Raw genomic sequence first — 22261 nt, 5'->3', positions numbered from 1 at the left:
AAAAACAGTTACAATAACCACTTTTTTTTGTGAAAAATCCCTCAGAATGTCTGAACAATTTTTGACAAATTGGAAAAATTCAAAGAAGCTTATTTCTTTAGCTCTTTTTGGTCTCTTAGATAATACAGCCCTTTCAATAAGCTTTGAAATGTTGCACGTTATTTTTGCGCAAAAAATAATTCTACATGTTTTGCATTTGATCATGTTACCGGAGTAAAAAACTGAGCAAAAATATTGTGAGATTTTGAAACTTTGCAAGTGATAAATCAGGTTTAAATATTTTATAACAAAAACCACTCCGATAATGCCGAACATGAATTAAAATGTAAATTAACTTTTTTTTTTTTTCATTAGTGTCTTATTCATTATTTAATTTGTAACTACTAGAACAATTTTTATTCAAAAAAAAAAGTTGCAAAGGAGATAATGAATAGACTATAGAGACTCTTTTTTTTTCATTCCACTCTTTCCTTCTAATTAAATATATAAAAAAAAACGCTATATCCAAAAAGGTGTGAATAATCCTATACCATACCCATAAGAGGCCACCATTCCAGCATCGTCCTGCCTTATTGAACATACAGACATTACCTTTTTTCTAAGCAGAATATTTCTTGCAATGCATTTTCTACGTCATTTGCCAAACACATTTTGTTTTGCACAAAAGCAATGCGTCCGATATGGTCTTTCTGCTGGAAAGACCTTATGTCCGTTTCTATACAAGCCCCCTCTCTGGCAGATTTAGGACAGCCTATATTTGGAGGCGAGGGCAGGAAAGTGCATTCTGAATTTTTGCAGCAGAAAGGTGGAATCAATCATACGGCTCTGGCATCTAAATATCATTTTCACAAATATCAGAGCAGTGGAGTATTGGGGTATAAATTTCCTTGGCGTAATGTCCGATCTGAAAACACTTTGGGGCAGATTTATCACTCCAATCTTCATCAATAGTGTGCCGGAGTAAGAGGACACAATGTCATTAGTAGGTTTGTGCCTCTTAATGAATTTTTGTATCTTCCAGCTGCCGTCCTAAGTCATGGAGTGCAGTATTTCTATGGCAATTTACACCACTTATGGTGAATTGTTGGGCAGTGATTGACTACGCTCCTCACACAAAGCTCCATCTACTTTTAAAGGGCCAAAACTCATACATTTTTTGAGTAACTATTCATTGTACAAAAATGTTCAACATTTTATGCAGTTTTATGCCCAATTTCTGTAGAAAATTGATGAATTGGTTCTCCATGAGAAGGAATCCCATGGCCTTTGATCAGGGATGGAAGGCTGCAAGTCCTAAATTACAGGGCGAGTGCTAATTCCTAAGTTCAGGTCCTTGCGCCAAGAGGTAGCTGTAACTTTAGTGTAAACATCAACCTGATAGTTTGAGAAAAAACATTCTTTATGCACATATGCAAATGAGATGCTCAGAGCCCCTTGGATGAGCCTGCGATGTCCAGAGCACTTCCACATTTAGACTTACCAGCTCTGTCAATTAATGCAATGGGGCAAAGCTAGCCAGAAAAACCTGTCGGAGCAAGGATGCACAGCACCGTGCAGCACCTCCAACGGTGCTTGGAACATATCCTTCTCTCCCCAACACAGTTTCTCAATTTTGTCCTTAATGAAGCACTACCATCAAAGTTTTTATCCTCTTAATATATTGCAGTCAGAATATGTTATATAGCACTGTGTACAATTGCTCATTTTACCTTTCTACCCAGCTTCTTCTTCTCTTTTCACTGTTCTATGTAGAAATAGGAAGTGTCTGGTCCCTGCAGTAATCATTCCCCTCTTCAACTCCTGACCCTGCTGCTCCCTCCTCCCCCCTTCCCTGGACTTTTGCAGTGACTGATGACTCATACAGGGAAAACTGACCTCCTGTTTCTACATAGAGCTTAGAAGGATTCAGCTAGTCGGCTTTTAATCACGTGATGTCATAGACCTAATGGAAAACAGAAGAATTAGCTGGGTAGAAAGGCAAAATGAGCAATTTTAAGAACACAGTGCTATATAATAGGAGGATTGCAATATATTAAGAGGATAAAAATGTTGAAGGAAGTGCTTCTTTAAGATTTTTTGATTTTCTTTTACAGCCTGATACAAATGTCATTACACGTAATCCCCTGAAGATTACTGTAATGTGCACGGTTAGTTTAAGAACTCCGTTTATACTGGAAGGATATTTTAGATCTGCCTTATTGTAAAAAGAGAATGGGAACAGAGCAGTGACTTGGAAGTGCCAGCCCGCCTGCTGGTACATAATGGCACTCTGTATTCAGAGGAATGAATGAACAGTCTTATGGTAGGCTTAATGCGCAAAAACTACTGTGCAATTTATCAGAAGTGAAATATCTTAAAAATCTTTTACCTATAAGAAAGAAGTAGTTCTCATTGGTCACTTGTGACAAACTCCCTAACACCTATGTCTTTATTTTTAACCTGTGGCATAAGAATCTCCTTAAGTGCCCTGATGAGGAGTTTTTAAGATGCAGCACAGTGGTTATGGCACAGGGTACTTAGATATAATACTGGCCTTAGAGTAACTAAACTTTTCTTATTTTATTATAGATCAATCTTTGTGATCCACTCCATTACCTTATCTTGCTTCCTTTTCTTCCAAACTCCATGCTGAGGGCTGTTTCATCTGCCGTATTCATGCACTTAGAGTAACTGTTTTGACCAGCAGAAAATATCTGTACTCTTGTGTGAGCATCTCCATTGCCCTCTCCCATACTGAGAAAGGGAGAATACTTGCATCTGACCATGGGGGTGGAAAGCTGAGAAGCTCACAGTGGTCCAACAGACATTTGATAGCCCTTCTGGACTGTCCCGCTGTGTCCGGGACTCAACTCTGCTACATCTGTGCCCTCTGACTCTACAGTATTGTCTATTATTTTACATGGAATTGAAACCTATAAAACCACAGACAGTACTGTGAAATGTTAGCATGCACAGATGTAAAGTGAATATAAAAAAAGTCTGCACACCCATGTTAAAATGCCAGGTTTTTAGAATTAAAAAAAAAAAAAAAAAAAAAAAAAATCATACCAAGAAGAATAATTTCAGAAATGTTTCCACCTTTAATGTCACCTATAATCTGTACAAATCCACTGAGAAAAACTGAAATCAGTTTGAGGGGGATAATTAAAAAACAAAACTAAGATAATGTGCTTGCATAAATGTGAGCACCCTCTTATAATTGGGGGTGTTGTTGTGTTCAGAATTATTCAATCACATTTAAACTCATGTTAAATAGTAGATAGTAAATGGCTGACATTATTTAGAAGGGATTCTGACTGACCTCACATCAAGTTTTTTTGTTCTACTTGAATTTTCCTGACATTTTCTTACTTGCATTTTACAGCAAAAGGCATGGTGCGTAAACAGCTTTCAACACAGCAAAGGGATCTCACTGTTGAATGTGATCAGTAAGAAGAAAAGTAGAAAAACATTTCCAAGGCATAAGATATAGCATGGAACACTATTAAGACGGTTATCAAGAAGTGGCTGAAATTTGGCACAACAGTGACATTATCTAAAACTTGACATCGCTCAAAAATTTATGAAAAGACAACAAGAAAATTGTGTGGGAAGCGGTCAAGAGTCTTAAAGCAACATTAAAAGAGCTGTAGAAATGTATCTACATGTTGTACACAGCATATGACAACAATCCTGCATTTTTCAAAGAAAAACATCCAAACCTGGCTATGTTTTGCCAAAACCTGCATCAAGTCTGCAAAAAGCATGTGGGAAAAAAGTGTTCTGGGTTGATGAGACCAGGGTTAAACTTTTTGGCCATAATTCCAAAAGATATGTTTGGTGCAAAGTCATCACCAAAAGAACACTATACCCACAGTGAAGCATGGTGGAGGCATTTTGCTTTGGGGCGCTTTTTTTGGGGGAACTGGGAATTTAGTCAAGGTAGAGGGAATTATGAACAGCTCCAAATATCAGTCAGTCAATGTTACAACAAAACCTTTAGGCCTTTGCTAAAAAGCTGAAGATGAAGAAGAATTTCAACTTTCAGCCTGACAATGATCCTAAGCATGCCTTAAAAAAAAAAAAAAATTGGCTATGCCAGAAGAAAATCAAAGTTTAGGAATGGTGAAGCAAAAAGCCAGACATGAATCCAATTAAAAATCTGTGGGTTGACCTGAAGAGGGAGCTGCACAGGAGATGCCCTCACCATTATGAATGAGGGAACCCCAACGGTAAAGTTAGTGCTGAACCCCAAACACGGACTTCTTACTGTACTGTACATCCGTGTTAGTGTTAATAAAGCTTGTTGAAAGGCTGATGCATTATTCGTCTGCCTGTGCAAATAGGACAACAACCAGCAAGGAAAAGCTTTTATGCTGAAATCGCCACCTCTAAATGCATCATTAATTACTAGAAAAACCAATATATAGGTAATGACAGGGAAACGCTGTCCTAGAGAACTCCCTAACATGTTATCACATTATAACAAAACTTGAGATCACATAAAACCAGGAAGAGATCCAGAGAGCTTTTAATTTCTTGACAAACTAAATAGTTTTGAAACTAAAAAAAGAGAAAAACTATCGATTTTAAGTATTTGTAAGAGGATGCTTTCTAGTTATGACAATGATATTGATTTACAGAAATATTATTGACAGAAAATAAAGGCTATGCCTATATAATATATGTCAAGTAAAAAAAGACATCTTTAAGGCTCTGTTCAGTCCTGTCCCATTTCGCTCTTCTGTTCTAGAAACGGAGAAACAGAACTAACATAAAATAGAAATCCTCTACAGAATGGATGAAACTGAAGCAGGAGGGCCCCACTAACTATAATGGAGTTCATCTTCATTCTCATTTGTGAAAATGTTTGACTGAAACACACAATCCTTAGGCTGTACTTTTTTTTTTTATTTAACAGAACAAAAATAGAAATCAAATCGACCCTTATTATAGTCAATGGGGCCCCTTAAACTCACAGATGTGAACAGAGCCTTAAATAGGTTTTCCCCATGAATGAAGTACCTTTTAATTAATAGATCTTGGAATAATAATAACTTACACAATTGGCTGTGTGAATTTTTTTTCCTGTGCTGAGATAATCTTATAAATGTGCCCCTGCTGTGTACTGTGTAATGGCTGTGTCTGACTGTACAGGAACATGGTCTGATAATACCACATCTCCTGGGCAGGGGGGGAAGCAAAAGAGTATACAGACAGGACAGCAGGGGATACAGTTGACAGCATCGTAGCCAATCAGCAGCTTAGCACGAATTCATGCAGAGATAGGCCATGGGCCGCTGAGCTCAGTGATTGGCAGAAGCTGTCGGCATGATGTCAGCACTGCAGAAAATAACAGAAATCGGCAGCAACTTCATTCTGGACCTGGGTAAAGTGAGTGAAGCGCAGTTCATTTGAAAAAAAATGCAACTGGAGGATAGGGGTTTTCCAAAACCAAAACCGAAACCTTTAAAGTAATCAATCTTATTATGTATTTATTAAGCTAGATTTTTATCCACTAATTAAAAAAGATACTGAACTGGTAAAGAAGAGAGAACTGATCACGTCTAATAATATTTCTGTCCTCCGCCTTCATTACCGTTAGTACAAAGACATCTCTCCCCAGAGCAGCCCTGGCGCTATGAATGGCATCGTGCCTGGTCCCGGGGGCACATCACTATCAGCTCCTTTAGAAGTCAGTCTATGGATAAAGTGGCTGATCACTCCCACCACCCAGCGCCCATCAATAAAAGCAGCTTGATGTATTCTAAGCCCTAGATTAACCCTTCAGGCGAGGAGCACTAATAGTTGCTTTTGTTTCCTGACAGCTTGACATAGTAATGGCCCAAGCTATACAAAAAGCAACTACAAATACATTTGCACCATAGAACGTCACCCCAACGTGTCTGAGCTGAATCAGATGGAAACCTGGGTAATGTTCTGAAAGGTCATTTTCTGTGCGGCTCGGAGCCGGGGCGATTACGTCACATCTCATGAGGATGCTTCGCAGGCCAACTTGAAAGGCATCTGGATAAAATTGGACATTATCACTTAAAACATATTGATTCCCTTCTCCTTTGTACACATGGATAAACAAAATGAAGAACGGACATTAACCAGACCGGGCTCATTACCAGCTTAAAAGGACATTGCCTGATACGGAGTGATAAAGATGAAAAGGGACGAGAGCAGAAAATCCCAAGTGAGAATTAAAGGGGTGAAAAAACACACGGCGGCCTGACACACCAATCCCCCGGTGGTCCCTTATCTGCACTGCACTTCAGCATGTCCACAAAGTGCCCAGATAAGTGGCACTCATAGAACTAGAAAGAAACCTATCATAGCATGCCATACATAGTCAATACAGCAGCGGGAAAGTCCTAGCTCCGAGATGATGATCCGCTGATCGTACGAGAAGTCAATGGAAATATTCAGACTGAGGGATGGCCATGTGCAAAGACGAAATCCCATCATCTCCACGAATGCGGGAATTATTAACTGATAGAAGGCTGGCATCCTGAAGTATTAGAACGTATGGGGGTCTGTGTATGTTACAGATAATAGCCAGTGCTGGAAATTATCTACAAAATTATTACATTAAAAGACGTAATTACTTACCGGTAACAGGATTTCTCAGAGCCCATGACGGCACCACGGAGAGAGGGGATCCGCCCTTCAAGGACAGGGAACCTACAGATAAAAAGGGCGGCACCTCTCTCCCGCATCAGTTGTTTACAGAGCATGAGAGGACCGCCAGGTTAGTAACACAAATTTTAACATTTTAAGGAGTTTACCAGACACACCTCGTGACTAAATATAGGTATCAAATAAATGTGCACACCCATGCGTGAAGGGAGGGAATGTACGGGTGCCGTCATGCGCTCTGAGAAATCCCGTTACCGGTGAGTAACTACGTCTTTCTCCTTCCCCCATGACGGCACCACGGAGAGAATTGCAGAGAAGTGTCGTTTAGGGAGGGACCACCGCTTCCAGAACCCTTCTACCAAAGGGAAGGTCCGAAGAAGAGGTTAGATCCAGCCGGCAGTGCTTAAAGAATGTAGAAGGGGAAGACCAGGTTGCAGCTCTACATATCTGTTCAATTGAAGCGCTGGCTTTCTCCGCCCAGGAGGCTGCCACTGCCTTAGTCGAGTGAGCCTTTAAATCCTCCGGGGCGGGCTCCCCGCTTGACGAGTATGGCAAGGAGATGGCGTCTCTTATCCACCTTGCCAGTGTCACCTTGGAAGCTTTCTGTCCCTTCAGAGGACCCTGGAAGCACACAGAGAGAGACCTGTCCTTTATATACTCCCGTGTGGCCTCTAAGTACTGGATAATGCACCTTCTGACGTCTAAGGTATGTAGGTCTTGTTCCCCCCTGTTTTTAGGATTTGGGCAAAAAACTCTTACATGGTGTCCCCATAGGGTGTTTAGGAATTTTGAGAGCGCGAATTTTACTGCCAGAAGTTCCTTCATGTTGGAAGATACCTGTTCCAAATCCTCTGACCAGACCCCCTGAGCTATTTGGTCATTTAGGTGAGCCTCCCACCCCCTGGGGCTTGCATCTGTAGTTAGGACCTGAAACACTGAGATTGCCCATGGAACACCTCTGGTTAAACTGTCCACCTCCGTCTACCATGTTAGGGAAAGCAAGGTTTTTGATGACAAAATTAGCCGACCTTCTAAGCGCCCTTTTAGTGACTTTTCTGCCCCCAAGATTTCCCATTGCAAGTCCCTGGTATGCAACTGAGCCCAGCGGACCCCTGGGATACAAGCAGTCAGGGAACCTAGAAGGGACATTGCTCCCCGCAGAGTCATAGAGGGATGGTCTTTCACACGAGATATCCGGGCTATCATATTCTGGATTTTCCCTGCCGGAAGATGGCATTCCTGATTCCTCTAATCTAATAAGATGCCTAGATACTCTTGTACTTGATCAGTCTCCAACCAGGACTTTTTTAGGTTTAGGAGCCAGCCTAAATTCGTCAAGGAATCCATGACCCCTGCTAGATGGTCCTTGCAATGGTTGAAAGAGTGGCCTATTATTAGCAGATCATCCAGGTACGGGGTGATCAGGATGTTTTGCTCCCTCAGATGGGTCATTACCTCTGCCACTATTTTTGTGAAAACCCTTGGGGCTATTGCTAGACCGAAGGGGAGGGCCGTATATTGGTAGTGTTTGACTGTTCCTTTTAGCGATATTGCTACTCTCAGGAATTTCTGGTGGTCTCTGTGTATAGGGACGTGATAATAGGCATCCTTGAGATCCAGGACAGCCATAAAACAATCTGGGAACAACAATTTCACTGATGATTTTATTGACTCCATCTTGAAGGTTTGCACCTTTAGAAATTTGTTCAATTTTTTTAGGTTTACAATTGTCCTGAATGTCCCGTCTGTTTTTTTCCTGAGGAACAGAGGGGAGTAGAATCCTTCGCCTTCCTCCTGTGCAGGGACTTCCTGAAGGACTGCTTTCCCTATTAGGCCTAGAACTTCTTGTTCTAGTGCTAGTTGTTCTACCCCTGATGATCTCATTGGGGTTATAACGAAGTTCGGAAGGGGGATAGAGTGAAACTGGAATTTTAGCCCTGTTTTTATCAGGTCTAAAATCCAAGAGCTGTTTGATATTTTTTCCCAGGCTGGGAGGAAATGAAGAAGTCCATCCCCCCCGCCCCCACCTGGGGCTGACTGTCATTGGGCGGGTTTCCTGTTGTCGCTGGGGGGGGGCTGTTAAACATAAACCCTTTGGCCTTTTTCTTCCTATCCTCCCACCTATCCTGGTCTTTGGGGGGTTTTCTACGCATAAATTTTCGGCTCCGAAAGGACTTCCTGTATGAAGTACCGGACAGGACCGGGAAGCGTTTCTTGTTATCCCCAGCCTTGTCAAGGATATCATCCAGAGTAGATCCGAATAGGAACTCACCCTCGCAAAGAATGGAACACAGCCTAGATTTTGCTTGGTGGTTACCCAGCCAGCATTTAAGCCAGAGGGCCCGCCTGGCCGCGTTAGAGAAGCTCGCAGCCCTGGCTGCCAGCTTCACGGAATCAGCTGATGCGTCAGCCAAAAAAGCTGCTGCGTCCTTCATTACTGGGATGGAGCTTAGTATGTTATCCCTTGATGTTTTTTTCTTAAGTTGCGCCTCTAGCTGATCAAGCCAGACCATTAAAGATCTGGCTGTACATGTGGCAGCCACTGCGGGTTTTAACCCTCCCCCTGCGGCCTCCCAGCCTCCTTTTAGGAAGGTGTCCGCCTTTTTGTCCATTGGGTCCTTTAGCACCCCCATGTCTTCAAATGGCATGGAAATTTTTTTTAGAGGCTTTAGCTATTGCTACGTCTAACTTTGGTGCCTTTCCCCAGAAGGAGCATACCGGGTCCTCAAAGGGGTATTTTCTCTTACGTGACAACAAGCCCTTCCTTTCCAGCTTTTTCCATTCCCTCTTAATCAGGGAGTGGACTTTATCATTGAGAGGGAAAGATCTTCTTTTCTTTTGCTCCAGGCCACTGAACATCATATCCTGTACTGATTTCTTGGGGCGAGGATCTACCAACCCCATAGTAGACCTAACTGCCTTAATTAAATTATCCGTACCCTCTATAGGGAAACAGCTATGACCCCCACCCTCAGAAGATGACTAGGAAAAAGATAAGCAGAACGAATCTGAGACTATCACCTCCCCGTCCGAACTGCTAGATCCTGATACAGGGGATAGGTTCCTGTTTTTTTCTCGTTTCTTCCTCCCCTTCTGCAGGGACTTGAAGGTATCCTCAACCTGGGATTTAATCAGGAATCTGAGCTCGGAGGCGAACTTAGGGGTCTCCTCGCAAATTGTTTGTTCAATACACACGAGTTGCATAGTCTTTTTTGCCACGTGGTGGGCAGATCCTCTGCGCAAAGAGCGCAGGTCCTGTGTTTGGACTTGCCCGTACTCTTCCTTCCCTGATGAGAGAAGAAAAGAGAGGGAGGGGTACCAAGTTACAAGTGAGCTTTCACGAAGATCACTTACCGTCCCGTTGTAAGAGGGAATACCGGATTTGAAGAGGAACCTGTTCCAGTAGATGGGCCTTTCCTGGAGGTTGACGCCACACTGGAGTCCTTGCCGGGTTGCGAAGACCCAAAGGACCGCCTGCTTCCACCGTCACCTTGGCTGTGCTGGCGTGAAGGGTCACTGGGGGGTCCTTTTCCACGTTTCCCGTGTTGCGGAGGTGGTGGTGAGTGGGGGTGCAGGGACTGCACCTCCTGCTCGCTCATAGCCGGTGCCAGAGCGTGCCAGGTAGCACTTCCCTGGTGTATTCCCGGCATTTTAACCCCTACAGGGCTCCACCCCCCTCACCTGGCTTGTCTACTCGGCTGTGCACCTTCAGCATTGGGCCCCCCCCACACAGGGGAGTCCATCCCTCTCCCCAACGCTTCCTCTTGCTGGGCATAAGATACTCCGGATTCCCGCGTGCGCATTCAAACGCGCCGCTCCCAGAGGGCACGCGGCACTTCCGGTGCACCCAGTCACGCCGACTCCCCAGACACAGGGAGGCATTCGGTGGGCGCGCTTCCGCAATGGCCCCAGAAGCCCAGGCATATTCACCGACCTGGACCCAGACACCACTGGAGAACGCAGCGGCTTCGGTCTTCTCCTGCGCTGCGTCTCCTTGCCACCCTGGAGGCCCAATGACCTCAGCGTTGGCGCTACAGGGCATCGCACTAGCCGAGGCAGGGAACCCCCGCTGCCTGAACCGGTCTGGCAAGGCCTGGTAAGTCCATATTCTTCTTTCTGATTTTTTTCTTTTTTCTTCCTTTCTTTCCTCCTTCTTTCATTCTTTTTGTAGGTCCCAGTCAAGGACAGGAAACCAAATGATGCGGGAGAGAGGTGCCGCCCTTTTTATCTGTAGGTTTCCTGTCCTTGAAGGGCGGATCCCCTCTCTCCATGGTGCCGTCATGGGGGAAAGAGAAAATGCTTGCTACAAGTCTATATTTTAACGCATGCATCTGTGTAATAGAAAGATTGCAGGACAAAGAATGTAGAGGCCCCCATATGTGTGCTATGTGCTTTGTGGCATGGAGCAGGACGGGGCACTACTGTACACAGGGCATCCTGCTCAATGGCTGCTTTTCTACAGGTTTATTCCTGCATCACTTTAGAATGCAGCACGTACCTCTAGGAAGATCTCTAACCTGGCCATACATCCTTAGAGAAGGGTCATCAATTTTGAGTGAGGATCTAATGTGTATGTCGGCCTACTAACCATTATCTGCCACCAGGAAAAAGAACAGGGTCAGCAAGCCTAACCCTTGACCTCTGCATCAGACGAGAGCATGCTCCCACACATAGCTGTTGTCCAGGGGGAAATCGATCTGTTCACTGCTATATAAAGTGTATGGCTGTCTTATAGTCACTGTCCGATGAATAAAATTTCCTATACAAATATTTTTAAACCCCAACTAGTTTTGTAACTTAGTAATAGTGAGTGTAGGAGGCGCTATCAGCTCGTCACTAGGTACCAACTCTATTTAAACCCGGGCAGAATCTTGTACCATTGTACTAATATTCCTAACATACTATTTTTTTCTCCAGAACCATCTAGAAAAAATCATTCCTATCCTACTGGTACCACCACCCAAAAAGGTTTAACCCCACCTGCAACAATACAACGAAGTCTACCTCCTACTTAACCTCCGCAGGTACACCTACTAAACCTATCAGATAACCGTGTATTATCCATTATTCTTTAATTTGGACACCTCATTCATTGTCCCTCCTAGACCCATCTCTGGAAACAGCCCCACAGGATACCCTCCGTACCCTCTACTACCTGCTGATTGTCACACCAATAGCAGGTAATCATACAACCCATTGACTGAGCGGGACATTACGGGACAACATCAATCACTAAGCCAATACCCTCTCTCCCCTTCTTCTACCGTAGGCACCACGAGAGTCCCTATCCATATCCTACAAGCGCTCAACAACAGGCCCAGCTGATCTCTCTCAAAACCAACCCTTCGCATCTGAGAGGGAAGACGAAATCCAATCATCAATTTAATTAATTATTTATGTTTTTATCTAATTAGCTTGGTGTATTCATATATTCTATATATCTATTTTAAAGAAAATTATGCACTAATCCTGGTGATATGTATCACCGTTTTAAACCTCTTCCCCACCCCTATGTATTTTATATCGTCTTAATAAAAGCCTAAAGCATTTTAATTATCCACCTCTGTTTTTCTTTCTCCAAACCCACTACCATCAGCACGAATTTACAAATTCACTCTAGTTTTGTAACTTATTTGAAAGGTCCCTACTGTTCTCCCTATACAGCTAATCCACATATCTGTTTTCTTACTTCCTGTGATATAGGAAGATGGCCTTGTGGTCAATTTCCTGCAGCTTCAATCAACCCTCTGAAATAGGATGTCACCAGGGATCGGTGGTGATAAAAGCAGGAGGAGTGACCGCAGCGCCGCACCCTTATGATGATCCATTTCAGGATGGTAACAGAAGCTTTGGGGCTGTGCTGCGATCACTTTTCATTGCTTTTTTGACTACAAGTGATTCGGGATGTCATCAAAGGGCAGCGTTGAAAAAGCAGTGGTACGTGAACGCCGTTCCATGACGGCGTCCTCTTTCAGAGAGGAAATCGAAGCTGCGAGGAAGTGACTGCAGGATCATACTCCTGATGATGTCACGTTTAAACAGAAAGAACTGGTCAGCACTTCCAAAACAAGAAATAGGTGTGAACAGGTGCTTACTTAGGAGCAGCTACCTCCATAAACAACTAAAAAACAAAGCAGCACACTGCAACGCTAAGTATACGAACATGAAATATATGAAATTTGAATAGCATTACTGCTGTAGAAAAAATAAATAAATGAGAAATCTTAGCGCATAAATTGGCCAATTCATGTGTACCTGGTAGCCGCGGTAAGGCGTCTCTCAAAATACCAGGACCCTATCAATGTGAACTCCTCTCTAAGAGACTATGAGGCGCCTCTATGATACAGGCGGTTTTAATTGCAGCAGGAGCTTATTATCCCACACAAGAGCAGACATTTGTCTCTTAGAGAGGTATTCACATTGATAGCGTCCTGGTATTTTGAGAGACGTCTTAACGTGGCTACCATGGATTACGGAAGGGTTAGGGTGTAAAAATACACATTTTATGTATCGGACAACCCCTTTAAAGATACACTAACAAGTGTTTCTGTTTGGATGTTATTTTCAAAGGATAAGATAAAATAGGAATGAGTAAACAGAAAACAAGACAAAAATGGCCGCTTACCACAGGATCGGTCCTCAACGTGGTCAGGATCAGAGACTGGATCTACCCGTTCCTGAATGGGAGAAAGACACTCTTTTGGTTCGGGTGCAGTTGATCTTTCCAATGGGTCCATAACGATAGAAAGAAATCCTTTATCTGTCTCTTCATCCTGAGTTGGGGTCTGTGCTGGATGATCTCCATCATTGGGGACATAGAGCTCACCTGTAAAACATTAGTCAATATGTTGCCACATTTTTGCACTGAAAAAAAAATGGTTTCAAATGTCATAGTGTAAGACAGCAAATGAGCAAAGACAGAATAGGTGCGAGAACAACATACGCCCATGATAAAAGGATAAAAAGAAATGACCGTATAGCTGTACCAAAGGAGTCTGGTAGTAAAATGATACGTACTAGGCTAGATGTAAGCACCACTGGGTAACTCTACCCACCCGTATGAAAAGGGAAGGTATAATGTATTTATTTTTGATCAACCATTTTCCTTACATTGTAAGACTATGTTCACATTGCTTCTCCGATACATAGCTCAGACGGAAGCCTCCAGCATATGTCACTGTATAAGCTTACAGGGGCAAACGTCGGCCATGGACGCCCATCGCTATATATTGGTAAGTCTTTAGTGTTCATCTGCAGACAAAAACCTACAAGATTACGCTTTCCTACAAAGTATATAAAAAGTTACGTCCATGGCTGTCAGCAACAGTCCCACTTTTACAGAAAAGACACTTAAGCATATGCTGGCGGCAGTGTACATGCAGTATAAAAGAAATGTGAGTTTAGGATAGAAGGTGATGAGCACCTACGTATTACACTTCTCCTACAGAGAGCTACACATATATTAGGCTGCGTTACTACGGGAGAGCAGACCCTCAGCCATGTTTATACCGGTTGCAACTAATGACCAAATACAGGTATGTTTGCTCTGAAGGGGTTATAAAGGTTTTCCACTTTATGGAAAGTGGGTCCCAAACACGCTTTCATACCTAAAACAACAGAGCTGGTGCCCATTATTCCCATTCCAGCACCGGCTGTTTGGGCCCCAGTGATTTGGTTACGTCAATGATCTGACATTGGCAAAGCCACTGAACTCCGTGATTGACTGCAGCGGTGATGTATGCTATCAATGTGACATTACCGCTGCAACCAAAACACGAGACCAGAACTGCAGTGGAAGGCTTGAGCTGGACCAGGGGGGAGGCCGATCTATAAGAGCATTTGTGGAGTGCACTTATCTTAAAGAAAATCCTTTTAATTATAATATATTCATTTGTAGAAGTGACAATAATCCATGAGCAGCAATCTTTCAATAAAATTTTTTGCCATTGCTAGTTCTAGGTTGTTTTTTTCCGTCGTTTTTAAATCAGCGAGCCCCACAAAAGTAATTCCTAGGTCTAGGCTGACGGACGTGAGTTTATTTTTTTTGCAAACTCATTTCTACCATTAGAACTCCATTTGTACAATATGTGTAATATGCTGTAACCTCCCACACTACAAAACCAAGGAAAAGAGAATCAATAAAGAAAATCAAAACATAAAGCTGATCATAAAGTGTCCGCTTACCAACTGGGGCAGCCGGAGGCATTTCTGATTCAGATATTGTGGCAACATTCACAGAGGACATGGCCTCTTCCACCATAGGCACATTCTGCATGTCGGGGGAGATTAGCGAATCCATATCTGCAGCGAGATCTTTGCATATTTCTTCCTCATGTAGCTGGGTCGGCTCAGTGGTCATTATATCACCTGGATCTGTGTGTCATAGTGCAAAAGATTCATGACTTTATTGTGGCACAGGAGCCATAGTAATGTGCCTGTGGGCCAGAAGTGTGGCCCATTGTGACGCCACCACGGCCTCTTGAGCTCTCGCTGTCCTTTCTTGCTGTAGATTTCATATTTTTCCATAATAATTAATGCGCTGGAAGGACTGACCACATAGTTGAGGACAGAGGATTCACAAGACTCTGGTCCAGCGGTCATGTCAGCAGTCCGCGGCAGTCAGACCAGAGAGCTGTAAACTTTCCATTACCCGACGGCATCCTGGGCGCCACCTCTGGATAGTAGGCCCCACATCATCATCAGCAGTCATCACATGGCAGGGCCTGCTGATGAGAAGAGGCCCCCGGGAGGCTGTAAAGTATTCAGAAGCTTGTTGTGCTCTGATCCGGCTGTCACGGAGTACCGACATTGTGCTGCAAATCATTTCGCCCAACTCCACTTGTCCAGGAGTTTGAAAAATAAAAGTCTACTTTCTTGTATCGAACAACATCACTCCTGTAAATGGCAACTGAGTTTCATTGAAGTGAATTGGGCTGAGCTTACAAACCCTTGGACAGGTCTGGTGCTTCACAACACTGTGAAAGGGGTTTGCCAAGATAACAAAAACTGTAGCCAAAGGCAAGGAAGGTTCAAACATAAGCGAGAACCTAAAAACACATGTTAAATGTGCCACGAGGTAATGTCGCTGTTCTCATGTTCCCTGCCAGTCTTTGGTGACTGGCTGGAAGAGGACATCCCAGCCTACCCATGCGATCACTGCAGCCAATTATTGATCTCAAGAAGCTGTGATGCAAAACTGCTGCAGTCAGTGATTAGATGCAGCGGTCATGTGGCTAGACGGGGACAACATCGCCCATTAAACAAGGTCTGGTAGGGAATTTATCAGGTGAGTTTACGCACTTTAATAAAGAGGATGATCTACACAATTCTCACCGCTGTTGTTTTGCAGCAGTTCCGTCTGGAGTTGGAGCTGTGCTTCCCCCAAGATCTTCATAACCGACTCAGCCGGACTCTTCCCCCATTCACGTCTTTGTCTTTCCTCCAAATCCAGCTTTATAACTCCACCAACAGTCTTATCTGGAATGAATAGTAAACCAAAAAAGTCAAGGGTTAAAGAGCTACTTGTGCCACACAAGAACATCACTGACCTGCAGTTGGGCGACTCTCCTCCTTCCCCCCCCTTTCCCCCCTGCAATGGTATCTTATACAGTGGTGATCTTTCAATATGTCAATGGGACAGCTGTACACAACATATTTTGTGACCCCATGGGTCTACAGAGAGTATTATCCATCTCTAGTAGAAATACAATTAGAGCTGGTGCTTGGTTAATTAGATTGTGTTTATAAACACAGAGGAACGATCCCCCACACTGCTGGAATGAGCCTGCAACTACCACATGGTGCTAAGAAAAGGGTATATTATATATATGTCACAAGTGTGTCAGGTGTGACAAACAGTCGGTTCTGGATAAAACTGTAGAAAGTCATTGTGCTAGGCTCTGCAGGCACCTTCTTGATCTTTTCATCTCTGGAGTGTAGTGATATCCTTCTCCCTCTATGACCTAGCAGTGACCTCCACATTCTGCTGCTAATTGACGCACCCTTGCTGGATGTTTAAATACCTTCAGTCGCTCCAGAAAGAATTCCGTAGGTGTCAATAACTGACCTTATCAGTGGTGATGGAGGTAATCTTCCTTTTGGAAATACTTCGGTGGATGGACTTGGTGCTGTATCAGGACGTGCTCCACGCTGTTGCCTTGTGGCTGTAAGATCAAATCCAACACGTTTCGAAAGCTATTACTGGCTTTCTTCATCAGGGATGATCCATTACAGCACCGAGCACCTATTTATAGACTACCTGATGAAGAAAGCTGGTAATCGCTTTCGAAACGCGTTGGATTTTGATCTTACATCCTCACATTGTGACGTTACTTACCAGGCTCAGCAGGTCACGGAGCATCTGGGTATCATCCGGACATACTACCCTGTCTGACCTAATCTCGGATGAGCGCTGCCGGCAGGAGTGCCGCCTGAGGTATAGAGCCACGAAGCAACAGCGTGGAGCACGTCCTGATAAAGCACCAAGTCCATCCACCGATGTATTTCCAAAAGGACTGATAAGGTCAATTATTGACACCTACAGAATTCTTTTTTTTTGCTGCCGCAAGCACCGCAATTGCCATCATTCGATTTAAAGGGCACAGAATCCAGCGCTACTTCTATTTTCAGTACAGCCACAGAAGAGCCTGCTCCCCCTCATATGATAATTGAACTGCCCACTATATCTTATATCTATATGGATAATTTGCATTTATAGAGCAAGGCTACACTGCTCTTCTGAAATAACATATATATATTATCAAGGACTCTTTTTACATTTACTTTTATTTTATTCCTTCTAAACCGGGACAATCCAGATGACAATACCTTCAGTACTATTTTGAGCTAAGCTTTTATCCTATATTATCCATCTCTGTGGCCTTCACCTATCTTCTTATAGGGCCACTATTTGGGATGAAGCGTGGCAGAGTAGTAACAACTACACAGTGCACATTTTGGTCTGAGATCTTCAGCACGGGCCCCATTCATACTGTATGAGCTGAACCACCACGCAGGTCTGACCGCTTGGTAGGAGATTAAGCCTCCCTTCAGCCAAAAGCCAAACAGCAGAAATATGCTGCTAATGTGAAACTAGATCTTACAGAAAACCTGTATAATCGCTCTATAGCTCCATACATCTGTACAGAGGTGTTTTCGATTTCAGATTTCTTTCTTTTTTTTTTTTTTTTTTTTTTAATATGAGCCCATGTGGTTCTGTTAATACATTTTCAGCAATGCGGAAACCCCACATGGAGCAGTCACAGAGCATTTTACTATTGGGCAGGATTACGCTCCTTCCCATACCGTAAATAAAATCAGGTAGTGACAATAGGTAGCATAATGCACTTTAATGGAACACATTACTTTCTTTACGAGCCCCATCTCACCATGCTTTCCTGCACAGGTGCACTTCTGTCATTCGGAGAAATATAACTACAGAATCTGAACTAGTGGCTGCTCCAATAAAATGTTTAAAGGAGATTAACAAATAGATCCAGAGTATAGTGAAAAATAAATCCCATCTGTATATATACTTACACATCAGAGCGTTCCAGTAAGTGATCAGCAGAAACTTAAAGTATTCTGCCTAATGTACAGGCAGGCTATGGGAACCTGGGCAACCAACTTAAAGGGTTATTGCCAGAATTGCAAGTTATTCCCTATTTTATGGATAGGGGTTCTTACTGCTCAATGGGGGTCTTATGAACGTCTGGAGCCAAGAGAATAGGGCTTGCAGAGCACAGCTTTGAATAGCAGTGCTCACTTGTCGTCTGCTCCTATCATTAAAGGGTTACCATCAAAACAAAAAAAGTTATCCACTATCCATAAGATAGGGGAAAGCTGGCTGACCACGGGGTGTTCCAACTGCTGGGACCCCCAGCGAACCCAAGATCGGGGTTCTGGAACCATCTGATTCAAAGTTCGCCGCGCTGGAACTCTGGGACTGGGACTCCGCAGCCCCGTCTTGAAAAAATGTGGCGGTGCACGTGTTCAACCTCTGCTACAGTCAGGGGACTGCCAGAAATAGTGGAGTGCTATACTCTGACTGCTCCGGCTGTAACCCATGTCACACAGAGCTACAGAATCCCATTTGTGGAGTGTCAGAGCACTGAACTCGGGATCACATGGTTCCAGTGCCTCGATCTTAGAATCGCTGGGGGTCCCAGCCGTTGGATCTCGAGCACTCAGCAAGCTATGTCTTATTCTACAGATGAAGAATTACTTGATTTTTTGGGTGTGATCCTTTAAATATGGGAGTGCAAGAAGCTGCTGAGTACTGTACTCTGCCAGTCTCAAAAAGAATGAATGGAGCGGAAAGCAAACATGCACCTGCCGGGGATTGTTGGGGATCCCGGAGGTCAGACCCCCAGCATTCAGTAAGATAACCTATATCCCAAATATATGGGATACATTTTGATTCTGGGAATATCCCTTTAATGTAGTATTGCTATCTCATTATAAGTAACAAAGCATGGCTTTATCCATCTCGACACCAATAGAATATTGTGGATGTAAAGCAAAATATTCTAACATAAATCATTAGTCCTCACCATAAGGGAGCTCACATCATAGGAGATTTCATTCATATGGCCAGTAATGACCCATAATAATCAAACATAAAAATTATGTTGGTAAAACAAAAAACTATACCTATACACGGAAAGTAAACTTAATTCAGTTAACAATCAGCAAGTTCTAGAGATGAGCGAATAAATTAGCAAGAACCAGGGGTCAAGCCCTGTTACCCGCCTCCTACCAGCCACATCGCCGATGCTTCTTCCCATTACTAGCCCGTTGTCACCTCATTGTTGTGGTGTGATGCACACATGGCGTCTCGCAGGGCATTATAATCAGTAGAGGCGGTTAACAGGGCTCCATGCTGAACCTGGACCTCCTGCGGATTGCTTCACCCATCTCTACCAAGTTCCTGTTATTATTCAGTATTTGTGAGCATTTTCTGTAGTAGCCATGTGAGCAGCACTGTGGCCATACGGTCAAAGATCCAGCAGCATGTCACAGTACACATCTCATACCAATCAGTAGCTGTATAGCGTGTAGCTAGTCTTGTCATGACAGCCAAGGAAGCCATCATAAAGGGATTCTCTGGACTTCTAGGTCATCAATACCTGATCAATAGGGGGTCTGACTACCGGCATCCCCACTAATCAGCTGACTGTAAGGGGGGATACCTGGAGTCAGATTCTCACCAATTTGATATTGACGGTATATCACAAGGGTAGGCCATGGATTTTAAAGACTTGGACAACTGATTTAATATTTTAATATTTACTGTGGTCTAGTAACAGTGCAGCCTAAGTGCTTGTTCACACGCTGCATTTTTTTTCATGGTTTTCCCATTTGTTTTTCAAGGGCAGAAAACGTTGCACTTTCCAGTTCCTGCAAAGAGAATGGTATTTCTGAAATGTCAGGCACATCCCATGTACTTACTGTTAGCAGCACATAAAGTGTCCTCGATAAGGGCGAGCTCAGAAAGGGGAATGACTGGCCCTTCTGCTTGCCACTTCTTGCGATCAGCTACATTGTTTTCTTGCTGGCGCTCGTCATCACCATTATCAGTCTTTGCTGCGATGTCTTCGTTTGTCGATGCCACCTCTTCCTGAGCTTTAAGGTTCTGATTCAATCTTTTGAGTATTTGACGTTTTTCATTCTAAAAATAATAAAAACAGTCAGTAAATCCAAGTCCACCAAATACCACTGCCGAATACAGGGGCGTAAATCCTGAGCTGAAAGCCATAAATATAACGGAGATCATGAGCTCTCTCTAGTTACTCTGGGCAAACAGAAATGGACGCAAAGCGCTAACCACCATCAATATCACTAGAAATCACAAGGAAAAAAAAGAAACTAGTGTGAACTTCTAGAAAACTTATGTGCAGCTCAAGAGTGGCCAGTTTAGCTTTTATTTCCATTACTCCTTTTAGTATGCAATTTTTTTTCTTTTACATCTGCCAAACTGTTCCAGAGATATGTAATTTTTATGGTCTTTATCAAGGGGCTGTGGCTTGCAGAGTCTCTGGGGGCGTGACTTCAGGCTGCTCTACGTTATTACCCTTAAGCCACCCCCCCTTAGTAAAGACCATAAAAATTAGCACGAAGTAATAAGCCTCATGTCTTTGGAGCTGTATCGTGGATTTAAAAAAAAAAAAAAAAAAACACAGGGGAGCTGCAGGAATAAAATGCAAGTAAAAATTGGTCACTTTTGCCATGGCGATAGGTCCCCTTTAAATACAGAAATGTGATGTAGCTTTGTTATTTTCACTATTTAATTACAATGATAAGATGATACATATAGTGTAGTAATCTATTCATACAGGCATTTTTATAGAATATATGGATATGTATGCACATCTGCTTATACACTTCTAAGACTTCAGTACAGCGGGTGATCACCAGCAGTGGGGCGATAGATCTGCATATAATAAAGCTGCACATGAGCGGCATTATAGAGAGCATTCAGGTTAATGGAAGGTGATCGTATATTATTCCCAGCAACAACTCCTGAACAAGTATTCCCCAAGACAGCTATGACGCATGATAACACGCAAAGAAAAATAATGGATACTAACTTGGACTGAAGTGTCTATTTTTTTGGAGTCTTCTGTGTTGTCCCTGATTTCTGTTACTTCAACCTGTAACCAGAAGAAACAAAAATAAACCAATCTGAGCCCTGTTAACAATAATTTTGATAGGCTGGAAAACCTTTTAAATGGTATTCAGTAATTTAACATATGGGTGGATTTTTAATATTGGCTTAAAAGAGTTATCTGGAACTTTGTTTTTTTTTTTGGGGCTATTGGGCTAAGAACCTACTGGCAGGTAGTTGCTAGCTACCTGTCCATTCAGCCAGGTGACGATCTGCCAGCTCAGGTGGCGATTCTCCGGCTTCATTCAACCCCACATCAACAGAACAGATCTTTCTCTTCCAAAGCCATGTTGATTGACAGAAGACTCCCCGCAGTTAGGCAGTGGGGAGCCGGCTGTCAATCAGTATGATGTTGGAAGGGACACCCCATCGACAAAGCAGAGAGATAGGTAACAATTTGTAGATACATAGGGTCTGACTTGTAGGAACCCCACTGATCCCAATAACAAAGCTTTCAAATGCCCTTTAATATGAAGCAAAGGGCACACATGCCACCGTTCCATTAAGTCTCCATGGGACGGTAGTCTACCATGCTATTGTGACCATCTGAAATATCAACACTGCAATTTGTAAGATGTACAGTACAGACCAAAGTTTGGACACACCTTCTCATTTAAAGATTTTTCTGTATTTTCATGACTATGAAAATTGTACGTTCACACTGAAGGAATCAAAACTATAAATTAACACATGTGGAATTATATACTTAACAAAAAAGTGTGAAACAACTGAAAATATGTCTTATATTCTAGGTTCTTCAAAGTAGCCACCTTTTGCTTTGATGACTGCTTTGCACACTCTTGGCATTCTCTTGATGAGCTTCAAGAGGTAGTCACCGGAAATGGCTTTCACTTCACAGGTGTGCCCTGTCAGGTTTAATAAGTGGGATTTCTTGCCTTATAAATGGGGTTGGGACCATCAGTCCTGTTGTGCAGAAGTCTGGTGGATACACAGCTGATAGTCCTACTGAAT

General features: G+C 43.1%; 1 protein-coding gene across 3 annotated transcripts in view; it reads right to left on the bottom strand.

Annotated features, from left to right (window-relative positions):
* NEK1 (NIMA related kinase 1) overlaps window positions 1-22261 on the bottom strand; it is a 142584-nt gene that overhangs the window by 32436 nt on the left and 87887 nt on the right. For all 3 annotated transcript variants that reach the window (XM_073644091.1, XM_073644083.1, XM_073644099.1), the window contains 5 exons: window positions 21213-21275; window positions 20074-20293; window positions 15958-16101; window positions 14809-14997; window positions 13250-13450 (listed from right to left, as the gene is read on the bottom strand). In XM_073644091.1, the coding sequence (XP_073500192.1) occupies window positions 13250-13450; window positions 14809-14997; window positions 15958-16101; window positions 20074-20293; window positions 21213-21275 (817 nt within the window). The remainder of the gene's footprint in view (window positions 1-13249; window positions 13451-14808; window positions 14998-15957; window positions 16102-20073; window positions 20294-21212; window positions 21276-22261) is intronic.

The sequence above is a fragment of the Phyllobates terribilis genome, unplaced genomic scaffold (genome assembly GCF_046119375.1).
Source record: "Phyllobates terribilis strain yellow unplaced genomic scaffold, ASM4611937v1 Scaffold_1__5_contigs__length_1240528914, whole genome shotgun sequence".
Classification (NCBI taxonomy): Eukaryota; Metazoa; Chordata; class Amphibia; order Anura; family Dendrobatidae; genus Phyllobates; species Phyllobates terribilis.
Note: the sequence above shows the minus strand (reverse complement) of the source record. Positions and strands in the feature narration are given on the sequence as shown.